The sequence below is a fragment of the Mandrillus leucophaeus genome, unplaced genomic scaffold (genome assembly GCF_000951045.1).
Source record: "Mandrillus leucophaeus isolate KB7577 unplaced genomic scaffold, Mleu.le_1.0 Scaffold79, whole genome shotgun sequence".
Classification (NCBI taxonomy): Eukaryota; Metazoa; Chordata; class Mammalia; order Primates; family Cercopithecidae; genus Mandrillus; species Mandrillus leucophaeus.
The window spans coordinates 4,115,064-4,134,260 of record NW_012108585.1 but is presented as its reverse complement, the minus strand read 5'-3'; the positions used below and the strand labels follow the sequence as shown (position 1 = coordinate 4,134,260).

The 19,197-nt window shown below is 48.0% G+C and overlaps 1 protein-coding gene across 1 annotated transcript in view; it reads left to right on the top strand.

Moving 5' to 3' along the window:
• CRACR2A (calcium release activated channel regulator 2A) overlaps positions 1–19,197 on the top strand; it is a 140,012-nt gene that overhangs the window by 69,191 nt on the left and 51,624 nt on the right. Inside the window, exons 5-7 of the mRNA XM_011967175.1 lie at positions 5,135–5,246; positions 6,387–6,570; positions 11,884–12,030. Of these exons, the coding sequence (XP_011822565.1) occupies positions 5,135–5,246; positions 6,387–6,570; positions 11,884–12,030 (443 nt within the window). The remainder of the gene's footprint in view (positions 1–5,134; positions 5,247–6,386; positions 6,571–11,883; positions 12,031–19,197) is intronic.

The following is a 19,197-nucleotide window of genomic DNA, read 5'->3' as shown; positions in this document are numbered from 1 at the left end:
GTATATACCACGTTTTATCCCTCCATTCCTTTGTCAGTGGATACTTGGGTAGCTTCCACCTGTTGACTGTTTGTGACTAACGCTGATATGGACATGGATGGGCAACTATCTGTTCAAGTCCTTGCCTTTTATTCTTTGGGGTATATACCCAGAAGTGAAATTGCTGGATTATAGGATAATTCTATTTTATAAATTTTTTGAGGAGACACCATACCATTTTATACAGTAGCTGTACCATCACATTGCAGTTTTAAGGTGCAAGTTGTCTGTCCTGTCTTAGAGAAAAGAAACGGGCATTTCTGCTGAAAAGGGAATCTTCCACTCATATCCAGCTGCTGTTATTTTTGTGTCCAATCTACATGAGTGGCGGCAATTTTGCCTCCTGGAGGACATATGGCAATGCGTCATGTTCACGACTACGCCAATTGTCATGCTTCGGGATAGGTTCCAGCCCGTACTGAGGTCCAGAGGAAGTGGGTGGATGAGCAGAAACAACACTTGGGGTCATAGGCAGGTGAATATGGTTTTATTCAGCAGCAGCTTTCATCAACAGCTTTCTCACACTGTCCGCCCTGTCTTGGCTACTTAATGCGGCGGCCCCCACACACAGCTTCATGGCCCACTCTCCCTTGCCTTCAGGGTCAGCAGCTTCATTAACTCTTTCTTTGGGTGTGTGTCCTGGCTCCCCGCAATCTGTTTGCAATGACAGACAGCTCTGACTCTCTCTCTCTTTCTGTGGGCACAAGCGCAAGCATGCCTGCACATTGTCAACGGGACAGTTATACCTTTTACAGACAATAGTGGTGTACAGCCAAGTGATGGCCTTCTCATGTTATGGCTATATGGCTGTGATAACCAGTGGAATTATACGCCTGCGCTCTAAACTCGCTGAGTCACGGAGGATGTATAATTCTACCACGGTCTATCCTTGACCAAAGCACAGCCAAGTTCCTTACACAATGTATGGAGACGTTTTTTATTGAAACGACTGGTGAGGGAAGTGCTGCCAGCGTTTAGCAGGCAAAGGCTAGGGATGCTGCTATATATCCTATAATACACAGATTGGTCCCTCCCCTGCCTCCCTTAACCAAAAATCGTCCATTCCAAAATGTCAGTAGTGCCGAGATTGAGAAACTGGCCTATACCACGTAATCAGCCCAAGCCAAGCACATGAAGGTGCAAAGCAGGATAAAGGTTGATGCTGCCCTCGCACCTCCCACTCTCGTCCTAAAGAGATTTGGGATAGCTGAACTGTACCACAGGGAAGAGGGTGGTCGGTGCTGGAACGGCGTCTGAAAAGAATGCTGTGAATGCCCCAGAAGGAGGGACAGTGTCATTCTGGACATAAAAAATGGATATCTTCTGATTTTCTCCTTAATAAAAATGCCATGGAAGCGTGTTTGAAGCTGTGCAACCATATGCTTTAAGCTACGTGGGGTGTGTTACTGGGCTGGTGACCAGGAAGGTAAAGGAGTCTGGCTGGAGTGCAACCAAAGACACCACTTTCCATGGCTCTGGGGCATGAACTCTCAGTACTGCTGCTGTAGATGCTCCATGTTCCAAGTTCTGGAAGGCTGCCAGTCACTATGAGTCTTGCTGAGAATTAGCAGTTGGGCTGGTCAGGATCTGGAGTGTGCGAGGTCTAGACCAGCACTCTGTAAATGGGAGCTCAGGGTCTCCTGCCGTTGCTCTTAGTCAAGCGCTTATCCATGCCTTCCTTCAACACTTATCTAAACAAACACGAGTTCGTGTTTGTCAGCATTGGGCTAGATCCTGGGGACACAACAATGCCTAATGAATGAGGTCCCTGTTCTCAGAGCACTGAGGGAGCAGACATTCATCAACGAATCACATCTGTCAGCATATGAAATGCTCATCGAGATAAGACTTATGAATGAGAGAAAGGTAGTCTGGGGAGCTTGCGTAACCTGACCTAACCTGGGGAGTTGCAGAGGCCTTAGAGAGGAAGTGATGCCGGAGATGAGAGTGAAGAGTGAGGCTGGTGTTTAAAGGAGTTCTCAAGAGCTCCTAGTGCCATGGGCAGTACGGATAGGAAACTGGGTTCCTCCTCGTGCCTCTCGTTTTCCCTGGCCCACCCTTCCAGGTGCGTGAAAAGCTGTGAGTGTCACAGGATCTCTGGAAGGCTGGGTCTTGGTGGTGCTGGCAAGGGAGACTTTGTGTTCTGCTTTTGGTGGTGCTGGTAGGTGGGTAGGTGTGGGCGGTAATGACGGTGAGAGAATAACAGAATGAATGCACTGGAGAACTATTAGACAGTTGCTCAAGCCCTGGATGGAAAATCAGTTCTTTTCCCAGCTGTGGTCTCCACTGTGACTTTAGGCTAATCTCAGAGCCTCACAGGCTTATTGCACAGTGGAATAAATCATCTTGCTCCCCTCCCTGCTTATCTCACTTAGTTAAAAATGTAGGCCAGGTGCAGTGGCTCACACCTGTAATCCCAGCACTTTGGGAGGCTGAGGCAGGTGGATCAAAAAGTCAGGAGTTCAAGACCAGCCTGGCCAAGAGGGTGAACCCCTGTCTCTACTAAAAATACAAAGATTAACTGGGCGTGGTGGTGGGTGCTTGTAGTCCCAGCTACCCGGGAGGCTGAGGCAGGAGAATTGCTTGAACCCGGGAGGTGGAGGTTGCAGTGAGCCAGATCACACTACTCTACTCCAGCCTGGGTGACAGAGCGAGACTTCATCTCAAAAAAATAAAAATAACAAAAATAATGTAAACAGTACCAGGGGACCATACCAGAACAAGCTGGTTTTCTGTAGCTCTGCAGGCCCTGAGCAGAGTGATAAATAAGAGATAATTATGGTTATTAAGACTAAAAGATTTTTCAAGGAGGGCCAACAAAACAAGGTTAAAGAATCAGGTGTAGTGCAGTTGCAGAGAAGGCTGAAGAAGCACTCAGTGCTAATTTGCCAGGACATGAAGAGTAAGAACTACTTGGAACCTATAATATTGCTTTCCCCATCTTCGCTGACAACAAAAGGAGGAAACTGGCTTGAGATGTAGACAAGAAGGACTGGGATTAGACAACAGGGGGATTTGGGGTTGGAAGTGCTGCTGGATCCAGGAATGGTGCCTAAGGTGAGCCGTGAACTAGCCTCTCCTGGTTCATGCTAACAAGAGAAAAGTGTGTGGGGTGTTTGGGTGAAAGGCCTGTTGAGGGTCCCGTTGATCTCTGGAATTTTCTTGCAGCTCATTTCTTGCTCCAGCCCAGTGTGAGAGACCACATTTTGAATCAGATCCAGCAATCCTAGGCTGAGGGTGGGGAAGGAGGAAGGATTATCCCAAGGAAGGAATGTGAGCCTGACAGGAGCTTGTGCTTTTACCCTACCTCAAGTGTGATGCTTTTTATTTCCAATGATGCTAATAAAATCCCTGCTTGCAAAATTGACTCTCTCCTCACCCTGTGTTCTCCTATTGTAGCTTTTCAGACAACTGGTTTATGGATTGTTGATAAATCAGAGATTCTGCTGAATGCTAAGCAGATGTACTTCTAGAATCTTTGCACACTCTCTCACTCTCCTTCCTTTTTTGAAAAGCCCATTCATATTTAATTCAGTTCTTCTAAATGGCTTCCACATCAGCCTGTCTTCGCACTTTATAATGCGTCGTAGTCTCTCTTAATGCATGTACCTGCCAAATTAAGCTTTATGGCTTATCCGCTAGAACTGCCATAGGATCAAGCCAAGTGTTCTTGCCAGTTATGTTATGGGCTTTCGCACCTCCCAGCTCTTTTTTATTGTTGAGGTTGGTATGTACCTTTCTTCTTACAAAGCCCTGTATTCACTGTCTTCAGCTGTCAGTCACTTGCACACTGGCAATTTTGCAGTTACCGCTTAGGTAGCTGGGAGGAAGGGAGATGGTCGACTGAGAGATAATGAACTCTCTGGGGAGTTCTCATTTGGAGACCTAGATTGTTTGGCTGTGAGGGGACACTTGCTTCAACTATGCAAATTAGCCTTGGCCTGAGGCCGTTGCACATCAGGCAGAAGGCCAGAAGGGAGCAGCAACAGCTCAGCTACTTTGCTCTTGGGCCATCAGCTGGTCTCTGCCCTTCCCTCCTTGTGAGGTCTGAGTCTGTTCTAGACTCAAATCCAACGATGACCTCCTCCAAGGGGAACTGTCTTGTCCAGTCCCCCTTTAACACACAAATACTCTTGGGGGCTTGATACCTTAAGCCAATGGCAGTTGAGATCTTATTAGGAATTCCTTACCAGTCAGCCGGGAGCCGGAGTGGAAGCTGGACTCAGGGCCTGGGTGTGGGTCACTCAGAGGTAGGAAGGGGGATTATCCCATATCCCCTCAGAGCTCAAGGACCAAAATGTGTGTCTGTAGACACTTACAAATGCAGTGCTGAGGCACTGGGACACCAGGGGCCTCCAGCAGGAGAGGCCTTTAAAAGTAAATGACCCACCCCTGCATCATGGTACGGGAGAGGAAAGGGGGCTTAGGGAGAGCAGGGCAGACAGGGTTTGAAGCCTGGATCTGCCATGCACCCCTTGAGGGGCCTCAGTGGGCCATGAGTCTCTCTCTATCTTTCTGCCTCCCTGCTACTTTTTGTTGAATGCTTTCTCTATGCAGGCACTGTTACATGCTTTACATTCATGATTGCAATTAACTTTATAACACTATGCCATGTGGGTATTATCCTGAAAGTATTTGGTCCCGTACAGTTTGAGTCCTTTACAGATGTTGAGAGTGCTGGCTTTGGAATCAGAGCTGGATTTGACTCCTGGCTATGTCACTACTAGCCATGTGACTTTGGAGCAGGTAATTTCACCTCAAACTTCATCTGTAAAACAGCGATAATAGTGCCTAGCTCAAAGCGTTGTCATGGGAATTAAATGCAGATAGATAGATAAATGCATATTTACGTATTTATTTATGAATCACCTAGCAAATGGCCTAGTACATTAGTAGGCACCCAATCAATGGTAGTTGTGCTAGCATGGAAAGGAGGAGAGGGATGGTGAAGCAGTCTGGATGCAGAAGCTTGCTACTGGCTTTTGTAGCCTGGGCCGAACTCTAGACACTTTCTGGCAGAAGGCTCTGCAGTCCCAGGTCAGCCCCGCCACCGGTGAGTGTCAGTATTAACCAGTACACTCTGGGTTGTTTTCAGAGGCTGCATAAGGAGCTACCGCTCAGCCTGGAGGACCTGGAGGATGTGTTTGATGCCCTGGATGCTGATGGCAATGGCTATCTGACCCCAGAGGAGTTTACTACTGGATTCAGTAAGTTCTGATGGGTGCTGGGGACCGCAGGGTTATGGGTCTACTTAGCACTGTTTAAGGTGCGTTCCTGTTCCCTCTAGACCTGGGGGGCAGGTAGTAAAGCTTTCCTGCCCTCCTTTCAGGGACCTGGAGCTCAAGGTCTCCAGGCTCTGGATTGCTTGGGCCTCCTCACATGCCTGTCTCAACTGTTGACATTGCTGCTTGCTCAGTGCCCACTGCACTGCCATTAGCAAGTTCCCTGCCACTGGGACTGGCAAGGGAGATGGACGGAAGCTCTGCAGAAGGCATAGCATCAAAGGGGGAGCTGTGATGAGATTTGCAGCCTCTCCTTTTCTGCCTTCATAGAAAAATGGCCAAAAGGTGGGACAACTGGATGGCTCATTCCAACCCAAGTCTGGCTGAATCTTCCAGGTTGAGGGATAACAGCTACCAGAGGAATTTCTAGAAGGTTTGAACAGACTAGCCACTCTCAGGTAACCAGGAAGAAGGAGAATTGAGATCTATGAACAATATAAAGAAACCAGACACACTATCCTATCAGATACATCAAAGGCAAATTTTACCATACATCTGCCTCATGTGTGGGGCCATATAATTTTCTAGTAAGTATCTGATGCCTTTCCTGACCTTCAGGAGCTTCTAATTGACTTGGGAGGATAAGACAGAGTGCTGTAATACTGGACAGTATGCGTATGGAGGAAGTACACTGGAAACTGTTAAGGAGCTTATAGATGTGAAGTCTAGTGATGCGAGCGGGAGGATGACTAGGATGACGATAGGAGCCTCTGCAGTCAGGGTGCTGGAATGCAGTGCAGGGAAAGGCCTTGTTGCTTAAAGAAGAAATCAACAGAGGTGCGTTCTAAGCCAGATGTCAAGGGACTGAGAACCACAAAGGAGCACCATACTTGTCTTGCGTTCTGCCGTTCCCAGATCCTAGCATCACTGGTGGGGTGTTTGTGGAAGTGGAAAAGACACAGAATCTGGAACGTGTCCATGGACCTACATCCATGGATCTTTACTGGAGGGGCCTTCCCTTTCCTTCTCTCAGATGAACCTTCGGTGATTCCTGGCGGGTGAGAAAGCTGAACTCTTCTTGGGTGGGTGGGTCTAATTCAGATCCTTGTGCCCTGCACCCCTTAGGTCACTTCTTCTTCAGCCAGAATAACCCAAGTCAGGAAGATGCAGGTGAGCAGGTGGCCCAGCGCCACGAAGAGAAGGTGTATCAGTCCAGAGGGAACGAGGATCTGGGAGACATGGGCGAAGACGAGGAAGCCCAGTTCCAGATGCTGATGGACAGACTTGGAGCCCAAAAGGTTTTGGAAGAGTAAGTGGTGACAGTGATTTGTAGAATGGAGACCAACCCGAGAGGAGCCTCTTCCTGTGTCCATTCAACAATTAACCTTTGTTAACCATGTGGTGTCGGTCCCTGCACTGGAATGCAGTGCAGGGAAAGGCCCGTTGGTTCTGCCAGTGGGGGGCGTGTCCTTTGTGATGACCTGACTGCGTGTTGGGCTCTGTCTCTGCTTTTTACTTTATTTTTCCGTAGGAAACATTCCTATTCTCCTTCTCTCCCACCCCCACACCTTCCTCACTCCCGGCCATGTGTTATCCCGCAGTCTTTGGCTCAGCCTTGCTCCCCATGGGGCACTCACACATCAGAGGTCTGTACCACGCCCTCAGGGTTTTTCAGGGAGTTCTCACTAAGGCTTCCTGTCACTGTCAGCTCCCCAGCATCTTTACCTCTCCTGGGTCTCTACAGCTACGGTGCCTCCCAGCTGCCCCAGCTCTGGGCGCCTTCCTGGCAAAAGCCCATCATGTAGCAGCATTTGCACACTGTGTCCCCAGCACACCAGGCTTGTGAAGCAAGCCAAGGTGGGAAATTAACCTGTTTTTAGCAGGCCACTACTTGGAAAATTTTAGACGGCTGGGATCTCAAACAAAACATAATTACCCCTTCACCTTTTTTTTCCCTAAAAGGTGCTTTGGAATAGACACATGGATCTAAGCCCTGACATTGAAGTAAAGTAAAATAAAATAAGCAAAATGTGATGTTATAGCTAGTAGAAACCAAACGGAGGGCCTGAAAAGCATGTAATACCTTCTGCCCCTTTAGCCTCTGCCTTTGGCCTTTTTGTTTTGGGGTCTCTAGATCTTGGGCTAGGTCTGTGTTTCCTGCAGGGTGGGAATGCCCTACTGATTGCAGCTGACGTTTCCTGAGCTTGGGAAGAGAAGGGGCTATGGTGGGAAATGATAAAGAGGAGGCAAGAGAGAAGAGGCCTATATATGATTTGCAGGACGAAGCTCTGTGAATTTTTCAGCAAACAATTTGGTAGACTGTGGCAGAATTGGGAAAGACTGGCAAAAGCGTGTTCCAGGCAAGAAAGGGATAGGCAAGGGCCTAGGAAAGATCCTGGTGGGGGTGCTACACAGGAAGTGGATCTCAAGACCAGCAGCAGTAGCAGCGTTGCTGAAGGTCTAGAAGGGGCTGCAGCAGGTGTGGATCACAGAGGGTGCGGCTGGGCCGGTGGAGGGGGCACAGGTAGGTGGGAAGTTCATTAGTCATACACCTGACCCAGCTTCTCCAAGGACAAAAGGCCAGAGCACAGAGACCATTCCTGGTGACAGTGTGACACCTCCTCCTGGAGAAGGGGGAAGGAGAAGGCAGTGCAGGTGAGCTGAGGTGCTGTAATGGAAAGAAGGGGCCTCTCCACCCAGCCCGCACTGCAGGGCAGCAGCCTTCCTGGCAGGGTTCTCAATTAGAGTCCACTAGACGTGACTCTGAGGACCTATAGCAAAGGCCAGTGTAGAACTGAGCCAAAATGAGATGTCCCGAAGAAGAGGAGGTTTTGTGGAGGTTTCAAGAGTGGTCTGTAAAAACTGATACACAGAAGATGGCGGCCAGCCCCTTCCATCCTCACCAAAGTGGGCTTAGGTTGCAGCATGAGGGAAACATTCATGGCTGTGAGACCTCAGATAGGGAAATAGGAAAGGCTATGAAGATTTGAGGGCTCTTTGAAGATTTTGCTCACCGAAATGATTTGTGTGTTGTTCTGAAAGCAGTGAAATGGATTGATAAACCTCCCAGCATCCCTTCTAGCCTATACTCCCGTATCCTCCCAGGAGGGGTGGCCTTGGTGTGTTCTAGAAGCTCGAGACTGGACATCTGCACTTTGGCTTTCCTTGGTGGCCTGATTGGCTGAGTGATTTGACAGCTTAGTGAGCTTTGGCTTGTTTTTCATCAAAAGTTGGAAGACTTGTCCCTTTCCCAGAAATCTGGGGCAAGCTGTTGTTGCCATGACTAAGTAGTTCAAAGAGTGTTGGAAGACGAGCAGGTGGGTCTGCAAATCTCGCTGGGACTTTAGCTCAGTTGGCTCCAACAGGAACCTGGCAGGTGTGGACAGACAGACCTAGGCTGGCAAGGTGAACCTTGATTTTACAATGCGTTTACTTCGTGATGGCATGTCTCAATTCGTTTGGTTTGCTGTAATGCACTGCCATAGATGGGGTACTTTATAAATAACCAAAATTTAGTTCTGGCAGTTCTGGAAGCCAGGAAGTTCAAGATCCAGGTGCCAGCAGATTTGCTGTCTGATGAGGTCACATTTCCTTGTTCACAGACAGTTGTCTTCTCACTGTATCCTCATGTGGCAGGAAGAGTGAATGAGCTGCTTCTGGACTCTTTTATAAGGGCACTAGTGCCATTCGTGAGGGCTCTGCCTTCATGATCTAATCACCTCTCCAAGTCCTCACCTTCTGATACCATCACGTCAGGGTTAGGATTTAAACATATGAATTTGTAGGAGATATAAACATTCAGACCACAGCAGGGAACAACCTGCCACAGGGATGGGAGGTCACCATGGTGTCTCTCTGAGACCCTCTTATTTCTGAACCCTTTGTCACATCTAAATTTTACCTGTAGGATGAAATAAGACTCCCCACAACATGCTGTGTGTGTGTTGTGGGGCGGGGAGGAATGGAACTCATTCTGAAAAACAGAGAGGCTCCTTACCTCCTCTCCTCCCATTTCCCAGATTCACCCATGACATCCAGTACAGTGCAAGGTTTACAGTAGATCATAATAAATACTTGTTGAGTTAATAAGGAAATGGGTGGTTGGATGGATGGATGGTCTAAGTAAGTAGGCGGATGTTTGGATGGGATAGAAGAAAGAACTGGTGGAAGTGATGGAACAAGGAAAGGAGGGAGAGAGGGATGAAGTGTTAAAGAGATGACCAGGTAACTGATCAGAGGTGGGCCTGTTTCTCAGTGGTCCTCTTCTCTGCTGGGTGCAGAGAGTAATGTCCATTCCCCAAGAGCATTGCTAGCATGGCATTATTGAATATCACTTCTGAGTAAGATTTCTAAAATATAATGCTTAATACACAAGCACAAAGGATTTTATTCCTTATCCTGAGGATTCCTGGTCAGAGCTATCCTCAGATCTTCTGTTTTTGGAATATTAATGGGAGACAAGTCACATTTATGTTTCTGTTTTTGTGGTTTCTGTCTTAAAGTGATTTATTAGGGAGGTACTTCCAGAAGAAACTGATAAGGGATTTGGGGAAGTGGGACAGGGAAAGGAAGTAAAACAAATAATGGCGTAATTTTAGGAAAAGTCCTGGTTCTCCAGGGATATTATTTATGTAGTCATAATAGTATAAACATTTATTTATTATCATATTTGGGAATTGGCATACAGAGTTTTAAAACAATACTAATTGTAGAACACAGTGTCGATGGCACTAGTCCCACTCATGAGGGCTCTGCCTTCGTGATCTAATCACCTCTCAAAGGCCTCACCTATCGATCCCATCATGTTGGGGGTTAGGATTTAAACATAGGAACTTGCAGGAGATATAAACATTCAGACCACAGCAGGGAACAACCTGCCACAGGGATGGGAGGTCACCACCCACTTCCCAGTGGGCCTCTTCTCTGCAGGGTACAGAGAGTAATGTCTATGCCACAGGGGCATTGCTAGCATGGCACTATCAAATATTACTTCTGAAGAAAATTTCTAAAATGTAATGCTTGTTATATAAGCACAGATAATTTTATTCTTTATCCTGAGGATTCCTGGGGAGCCAACAGGAATCTGTTGGTGACAGATTGTCAAGGTACAGATGACTGTAATGGACAAGCAAATTTTGGAAAGAGCTCAAGAGAAGTATAGGCATACAGATAACTTTATCCTCATAAATGAGGGTCATAAGCGATCTTCCATAATCAAATTAAATTAATTAAATGTGAAATATACACTACATAAAGTCTCAAAGTTTAACAGAGTAAATAATCAAAATGTAATTATGTTGAAAGGATGGAAGGAGGTGAAGGACTTATATTTTCAATAGCTGGAAACTTGAAAGATTAAGACACAGAGTGAATATTTAAGTAACAAAAGACTTTGAGAAGACAGTGAACTGAGCTAGTTATTACATCTTGTTCTATAGATGTGAAAAAAGTGTTGGAAAATACATATGTGCCCATTAATTTAAAAAATCAAACACCTGATTATTTGGGGGATAAGATTTATATTTATTCTCTACTTTGCTACAACAAAGTTGAATTGGTAATTGATAATAAACTAGCCTGTGAAGTTTCACTTGAACTCTACTGTTTATTGTTCTATAACTTTCAGACTTGATGCTATAACACTCTGTTGCCTGCTAGCTGTGAGAAATTATTAACTTTTATTGAATTAAAACCTATCCTCTTTCAGATTTGTGTTTAACTTAGCTTGATCATTGACTACAGATTTTTTGGTTTCTCCAGAAAGGGAGAACAGGGCCCACCATGTGTGTCTCCTCCTCATTCCCTCCCTGGGTATCAGCCTGAGCCCCTGCATCTCTGCCACTGAGCCGTGTACACACGTGCCTCTGAGCCTTTGTTTATTGGCCTCCCGGTCTCCCAAATCTCTCTCGCCTTGTCTTTCTGCATGCGCACATCTTTCAGACTTGCTCCTTCCCTTCTTTTTGCCTGTCAGTCATCCCTAGTGTCACCAGGCCACAGTGGGGTGCTGCATATTCTCTTCTCTTCCTGCAGCGACAGTTGCTCTCTGCCGTCCATCACATGGCACGTCTTTACCTCTCAGCAGTGAGGACCATCCTTCCTGGAGGCAACAAGCTCTCTCCTTTAGCTCCATAGCGTGTGTCCTCACGTGCACTGGGCTCCTGTCCTGTCTTCCTCCTGGCATTTGGAGATGCACCCGAGCATGTTGCTGTGCACACTCAGCCCCAGGAGCCCATCGTGAAGGCCACAGGAGAACAGAAGCAGCAGAGCGAGGTGGGGAAGGAGGCCAACACCAGAGTCAGACAGAGCCCGATCTGGACCCCTGACTCCATCAGTTACTGCTGGGTGATCTTAGACAGCTCACTCCACCTCTCTTCACCTGCTTCCTCATCTGTAAATGGGGTAATTGCAGCTTCTGCCTCATAGGGTTACTGTGAGGACAAAATGAGCTGATACCCTTGAAGCTCCTCGCATGCAGCAGGCATTCGGTCCACGTTAGCTACTGTCATCTTTATGGTGATTCTGACGGTACTGTTTCTGGCTGTCAGTTTCCTGTCTGGGAACCTCTGTATTTCCCATGAAGCCTCATTTCCACACTTCCACATGAGCATCCCTTCTCTTGCAGTGAAAGTGATGTCAAGCAGCTGTGGCTGCAACTGAAGAAGGATGAACCTCATTTGCTATCCAACTTTGAAGATTTCCTGACCAGAATCTTCTCCCAGCTCCAAGAAGCCCATGAGGAGAAGAATGAACTGGAGTATGCCCTAAAAAGGTGGGTACCCCAGTGTCAGCCACTTTCTGTAACTATGTGTGAAAGAGACACACAGTGCCCTTTCTCTTAGATCTTCTGCCAGAACGTTGTGTGATGCCTCCTTATCGCTGTCTGCCAAAGTGGGGACCGGGTCGTATGTCTGTCACGATATATGTATTTTTAAGCTCTCCCTCACCTTTATAAGCTATATGATAGGCACTATTCTAAATACTTTTTATACACTAGCTTATTTAGTCCTCACCACAACCCTTTGAAGTAGGGACTGGTTATCATTTTGCACATTTATTATCTGCACGTTTTGCAGGTGGAGGGTTGGAAACCCAGAAAGGTTAAGTAGTACGCCCCAGAAGGCACAGCTTGTAAACGGTAGAGCCAGGACTCGAAGTGAGCTAGCCAGGTGCCCGTGACCAGAAGAAAAATCACTCTGATTCCCTCCAGGCAGTAAGGCCCCAACATACTGGGCCATCCCCCAGTGCCAGATCAGCCTACTTTGCAGAGGTGTCATGTTTGGTAAGGTGATCTATAGCCCTGCTGAATGTCCCTCCTCGTGGCTGCTCTCTCCCATCACGGCCTCATGTATCTTCATCCGCCATATTGGCCTCCAAGACCTCTCCAGGAGACAGGACCAGGCAAGTTAAGCAACATCTGAAGAAGCTGCTGAAGAACTGAACCAGAGTCAGAACAGGCAGGTATATCACAAAACCGGGGCAAGCCTGCTAGACACCAGTCCCTTCATGAGAATCAATGCATGGTTATGGGCACCGTGCTGTTCTTGGTCCTTTAACACACATTTACAGCCATGAGCTCACATTTTGTGAACATGGACTTAGACGTGGTATGACTAGGGATGGTTCATAACCCTGAAGGTGAGGCCAAAACACAGGGCTGGGTTTGAGTAGAGCTTGGAAGCATACAGAGGAGGCCCTGCCCCCTGCTTCTGCCACGAAATCTTGTCCACACCCAGAGATTTGCTCATATTCTGCAGGAATCCTCAACAACCCCATGGCTATGCAGTTCCACAGACCACCTGCTCCCCCATTCAGATACTTCCAGCAAAGCCTGGAAGGCAGTTTCAGAGTCTGTGCCGAAATAGTCTTAGAGCAAGTGTGCAGCCTCTAATTGCACAAGAAGAGATCACCGTGTGTCTTGCTGTGTAGATCATCTATTTACACATTATTCTGAGTCCCGGCTCCTTTTCGTCTTGTGTCTCCCCAACCTCAACTCTAAAAATAACTTGTAGATCATCTATTTACACATTATTCTGAGTCCCGGCTCCTTTTCATCTTGTGTCTCCCCAGCCTCAATTCTAAAAATAACTTGTTGAGGTCCATTGGGTATACACAGATCTGGGGAGAAAGGACTCTTAGGACTCTGCATTATGAGGAAGCTGAGGCCAAGTATCACTGGAGGAAACATAGGTTGGCTGGAGGACTGTTTAGAACATTCTGGGGAGAGGCTCCCAAAGCTCAGAGAAGGGAAGGATTAAAGGGTGTATTTTTATATAGCTATTACCTAATTAAGAATCAGACAGAACTGGCTGGGCGTGAGGGCTCAAGCCTGTAATCCCAGCACTTTGAGAGGCTGAGACGGGCGGATCACAAGGTCAGGAGATCGAGACCATCCTGGCTAACATGGTGAAACCCCGTCGCTACTAAAAAATACAAAAAACTAGCCAGGCGAGGTGGCGGGTGCCTGTAGTCCCAGCTACTCGGGAGGCTGAGGCAGGAGAATGGTGTGAACCCGGGAGGCGGAGCTTGCAGTGCGATTCAGCCACTGCACTCCAGCCTGGGCGACAGAGCAAGACTCCGTCTCAAAAAAAAAAAAAAAAAAAAAAAAAAAACAGAACTGAGTTTGATTCTTGATTCTGCCATTTACTAGCTGTGCAACTCAGGACAAGTTACCTAACCTCTCTGAGTCTCAGCTTCCTTATCTGTAAGATAGGGATAGTATCCATCTCACAGAGTTTTGAGTATTAAATGAGATAATGCATGTAAGTATTTGGAACAGTGCTGGCACTTAAGTATCCAATGAATGTCAAAATAATAATTATTAGTATTTTAAATAAGTATCTTTATTAGTCTTAGAGGATTTGTCTGGCTGAAGTGGAGAGTTTGAGCATCAGTATAATCAGAGGCTAAGTTTAAGGATCCCTGTATCCTTCCAGACAACACTGTAGTGACTTGCTGCTCAAAGTATAGTCCATGGACCAGCAACGTTGGCATCACCTGGAAACATCTTAGGAATGGAGAGTCTCAGACCTCACCCCCAGCCCCACTGAATCTGCATTTTAACAGGGTGTCCAGGTGCTTAGCGTGTAACTTTGGGAAGTGGGAGGCTGAGAATCAGGAGTTCTGGGTTTGAGTCATGTATGGCTTTGCAACCAGCTAGCTCTGTGACTGCTCAAATTTCTCGGCCTCTCTTGAGGCTTGGTTTTCCTATCTGTAAAATGAGGGGACTGGATTAGTTGCTGACCCCACTTCACCCCTTCTCCCCTCTGACCCCCAGCACTGATCACCTGGAGGAGCCACAGCAAAAGTTAAGTGGTCTCTCCCAGAAAGGAAGGCATTCTTCTCTTCTCTAAGGAGATAATTGCAGTCTGAACTGGTGGGCAATTACCCAGCCTTAGCCTGTGTCTCATCTGCAGGACCTCCTCTGCTGGCCTGCATTTCTGCAGGAAGAAACAAGTGCCCCTGACTTGCTAGAGAGCTGCTTAGCCCTGATATCCATCTTTAAGGGCCTCTATTAGCGGTTTGTCTTCATTTAGTAATTGTGCTTGAAACGTTGTTGAGATAAAAGTCAAGCCACTCTTGGCTGCATATGCACAACCAGCTCATCCAAAGGTTCCAGCCTCTCCATGCCCATCCTCAGTCAGTGTCCCTGCCAGCCATGCCTGCTCTGGAGTCAGCTGATCAAGGCCCCCTCCTGGCTAGGGAACTGTGCTGGGATTGGGGACTCACTGAACTCTTTGACCAGTCCCATTCCAGAGGTATTCTCCAGATGCAGAACCTGAGAACTGCAGACTGTATTGAGCAGGGCACTGAAATAGGAGGCAGGAAGGACTGGAGCCCCTGCCCAACCACTGGCACTTACCAGCTGTGTGACCTCAGGCAACTTGCATTACCTCTCTGTGCATCAGTTTCCTTATTGGCAACCTCTGATGTTTTCTACTAGAGCCTCTTTCAGTCTCTTCTATTTTTTAAAGAAAGGTGGGTCGCACCTTGCTGGTGGGCCTGTCTATAAAGGCACTTGCAACTCAGACGTCAAACAAGAGACTGGAAATCCCAACAGGGTATAGGATATGAAAATGGGATTCTTTACAAATGACTCAGGGTGAGATTAAGTGATTCTGAGACATCTAGAAAGTGAGTTTGGAGGTGTGAGGTTGTTTGTGGGAGGGACATTTTCAGGTTTTAGGAAGTGGGAGGAAGTTCTTGGGGATGGCCTGATTTGGGAGGGAGCCTAGAGGAATCCCGAGGAGAAGAGCGGGTTCTGGTGAGCTGTGAGAATATCTCCCAGGCACCTCCACACGCTCACTTTTCATTATAGTGGATGACATTTCAATGAGCGCCTATCCCGGATGCTGGGGATGACAGCTCAGGTCATGTCGGCTGCATGTCTGCCCGGGGCCAGGCACCGGGGGAACAGTCTGTGTGTAACCAGTTGCTAGCATCGAACCAGCACTCCCTCCATGCCAGGCTCTGAGTTAAGCAAAGGGAACGTAGAGTCCCTCTCCTTGAGGAGTTCGTGATTGCACCGAGGAGATGGCACTTAGGTGCCTGGAAATTCTGCACAAGACAGACCAGAAAATCCTCCTGCAAATGAAACATTAGACAGCATTGCCATGGGCAGCACAGCCTCTACTTTTTCTCCTCGTGCAGACCACACACCTTCCTCCCACAGGGCCAGAGAAAATGAGGCTGACCTCTGGGGCAGTTCGGCCTTATGCAGGTTAGGCAGGACACACACTCCCTGTCCCCAGCCTCCCAGGCTGGGCCATATCCCCCAGGTCGCACTGCGGCTGTGAGTGGAAAAGGCCCGTGCCAGCTTCCTCCTCACATTTACCCCCACTTCCTGGGAGGGGGGAGCTGGCAACTGAGGTGGCTGAGTGCTAGGCAAGCCCTCGATAGCTGAGGCCAGGAGAACCCCTCAGAGTGTCCTGGAGCGTTGTCAGAAACAACCCAGAGTCCTCCTCACTCACGGCCGTGAATGTTTTTTTAACCTACATATCAGAAATAGGAGCAGGAAAGGAGTCTGGGAGCATTCAGTCTCCCACACCCTTGTCCTTTTGCACAGAAGTTGAAGAAATGTGGCCGGGCGCGGTGGCTCACGCCTGTAATCCCAGCACTTTGGGAGGCTGAGGTGGGCGGATCACAAGGTCAGGAGATCAAGACCATCCTGGCTAACACGATGAAACCCCGTCTCTACTAAAAATACAAAAAACTAGCCAGGCGTGGTGGTGGGGACCTGTGGTCCCAGCTACTCGGGAGGCTGAGGCAGGAGAATGGCGGGAACCCGGGAGGGGGAGCTTGCAGTGAGCTGAGATCCGGCCACTGCACCCCAGCCTGGGCGACAGAGCAAGACTCCGTCTGAAAAAAAAAAAAAAAAAAAAAAGTTGAAGAAATTTCAGATTCGAGCCCCTTCTGGGCCTCCACTTCTCTCCAAGGAAGGAAGGTGAGACTTCCGCTGAGCAAGTCCCCTCCGCATTCACAGTGCAGATGTGCAGAGGTCTTCACACTTCAGCACGAGGGATGTAGTGTAGACATTGGGGAGAACTTAGAATTGGGAATGTCTTTGCCATGGAAAGCATCCTCTGCGTTTACCTTTTTCTGGAACAAAAGCTTGAGATCTCCAAGGGAGGTAGAGCAGTGCTATCTGGAGGCAGCAGTAGATCCAGACTTTTCACCAGAACCACTTTGGGATGCCAGAGGTCCCACCCCAGTGGGGGCCAGTTCAGTTGTCTGAGGTGGGGGCTTAACGTCTGTATTCGTAATGTATGGGGGCAAGGGCAAATTAGGCAGTGTCTGAGCGGGCTGCTTTGAGCTCTGAAGGAAAGTGCTTTCTAGATCAAAGGCCAGCCCCAGGCTGTGCTCTGGGAGGGCTCCGACTCAATCCTCTGCAGCTCTGTAGCCTGGGAATACCAGCTGGCTGCCTGTTTGGCATCATTGGTTGAACATACTCGGCCTTGACAAGCTTAGCAGCAGGCCCCACGCCCTCCTTGGAATCAGCTCCTCATCTGCACAGTGTTCCCTTGTCCATCTGAATCAGACCTCAGGCCGTTTCTTGGGAGCTCACAGGCTCTTAAGTTGCAGCCGCTACCAGCTGCTATTCAGCCACTTCCTGTCTGCAGTGATTCCCTGGGCTCTGGGAAGGTGTCCAGACCAGGAGGAATGCACCCTACAGACTGACAGGCAGCCCCAGCTATGATGGCCTGCACCCCCACACAAGCCTGAGGATCGGCAGCCTGTGTTATGGAGCCTGGAGGACAAGGCAGCTGTCTCCGAAGCTTTTCAGGGAAGAGATGTCATCACATCGCTGGCCCCGCCTCCACATAGGGCAGCAAATCAAGCATCATATTCCTGGCAGGTGGCCCTTACATCCCACAGAGTTCTTCGTGACCTTGGGGAAGGCCTCAGCTTCATAGTTCTCGAATGGTAGGTTGCTTAGATTTACCAGAGGATTTTTAAATTAAAAGGTAGTTCCCTCTCCCCTAAAGAGTCTAAATCGGTGTGTCTCAGGGAAGGGGCCCAGGAACGTGCACCATAACACACATCCCAGGCGGTTCTGATACAGGCAGGCTGTAGACCACGCTTTGAGAAATGCTGCTCTAGCCAGTTCTTCCAGAATCAATCAGCCAGCAAAAGGTACATCCCCGGGTGCCCTTCCAATCTGGAATGCTAGCCCTATTGTTAGGGTGAAGTTCTCGGCGGGGACTCTAGGTGACGAGGTTGTGACTTAATCGAATGCATGTCTTCTGTGGGTTTATTATTATGTTGAGCACATTGTTAACATTGCCCTGAGAGCAAATTGGAAAGTGAGGACTGTTTGTGCTCTGGGTACACCACGGGCGTGATTTGTAAACCCGACTAATAAAAAACGGTTCGCTTTATAGAATGGGATAAAACTGCAAAGTTGGTTTATACAGGCAGCAGAATCTAATTTGGAAGAGACCATCCATCTTGAAAATCCAATTGGCAATTTCACAGTCTTTGCAGAATTTTCCACAAACTCTTACATTTTCCTTTCATTCAGCTCTACTGTAATCATGCATGTATGTGTGTGCACGTGCATGCGCCCACGTGTGTGTGTGAGAGATGGACACAGGGAGAGACAGAGATAAGCAGATAATTACGGAGACCGAGATAGACTGATCTCAGGGGAACAAAACTCTAAACAGGATTTTTCTAGTGGCAGCTTCTTAGCTGTCAGAGGACTGCAGCTGCCCGAAGAAGGTGGCAGAGGGCACTGGGGAGTCCAAAACCCTGCTTACCATTCCCATTCCAAGTACAAAACTGACTGAGGCTAAATTTGCTTCCATGTTCTTCTCTTGCAAAGAGCAGACTTCTTGAGACTTCTCTAGTCGAGGGTCTTCATTCTGTCATCAGCATGTTGGGCAGGGAGTAGGAGGGAATGTGGGTAACATGGGGGAATAGGAGTCAAGCCCCTCCCATAATCTTGCCTCTCTTTGACCATAGCAGTGCGGACTATTGGCCCCATACCTTGCTCCAGTTCGTGCTCACTCCCCAGTTGACAGATTCCAGGTGTAATTTGGAACACTGACAATTCTAAATGCAAGTATATGGAGTTATCTATTTTACAACCTAGGCTGCTGGGCCAGACATTGTAGTGATGTGAATGGAACCACGGGACCTGAGTCAAGGCCTGGATTCTGCCTGCTACTCTGACCCTTGGAAATCTGGTTACTTCACTGTTTTGATCCTCATTTTCTTCACTTGAAAAACAAAGATGTAGGGAGTACATGAGCTTTATAAGCTTTCATTCTGTGATGGGGAGGAGGGATTCTCCTCTTTGCATCTGCCTTTGCCGAAACTTTGCAAACCAGGAGATGTAATTGATCAAACCACAGCCTCAAAGACACACATACAATCAGAATGACAACTCTCCAAGGCCAATGGCCATTTCTGAAACTCTGCCTTGAGTTCAAGCTCC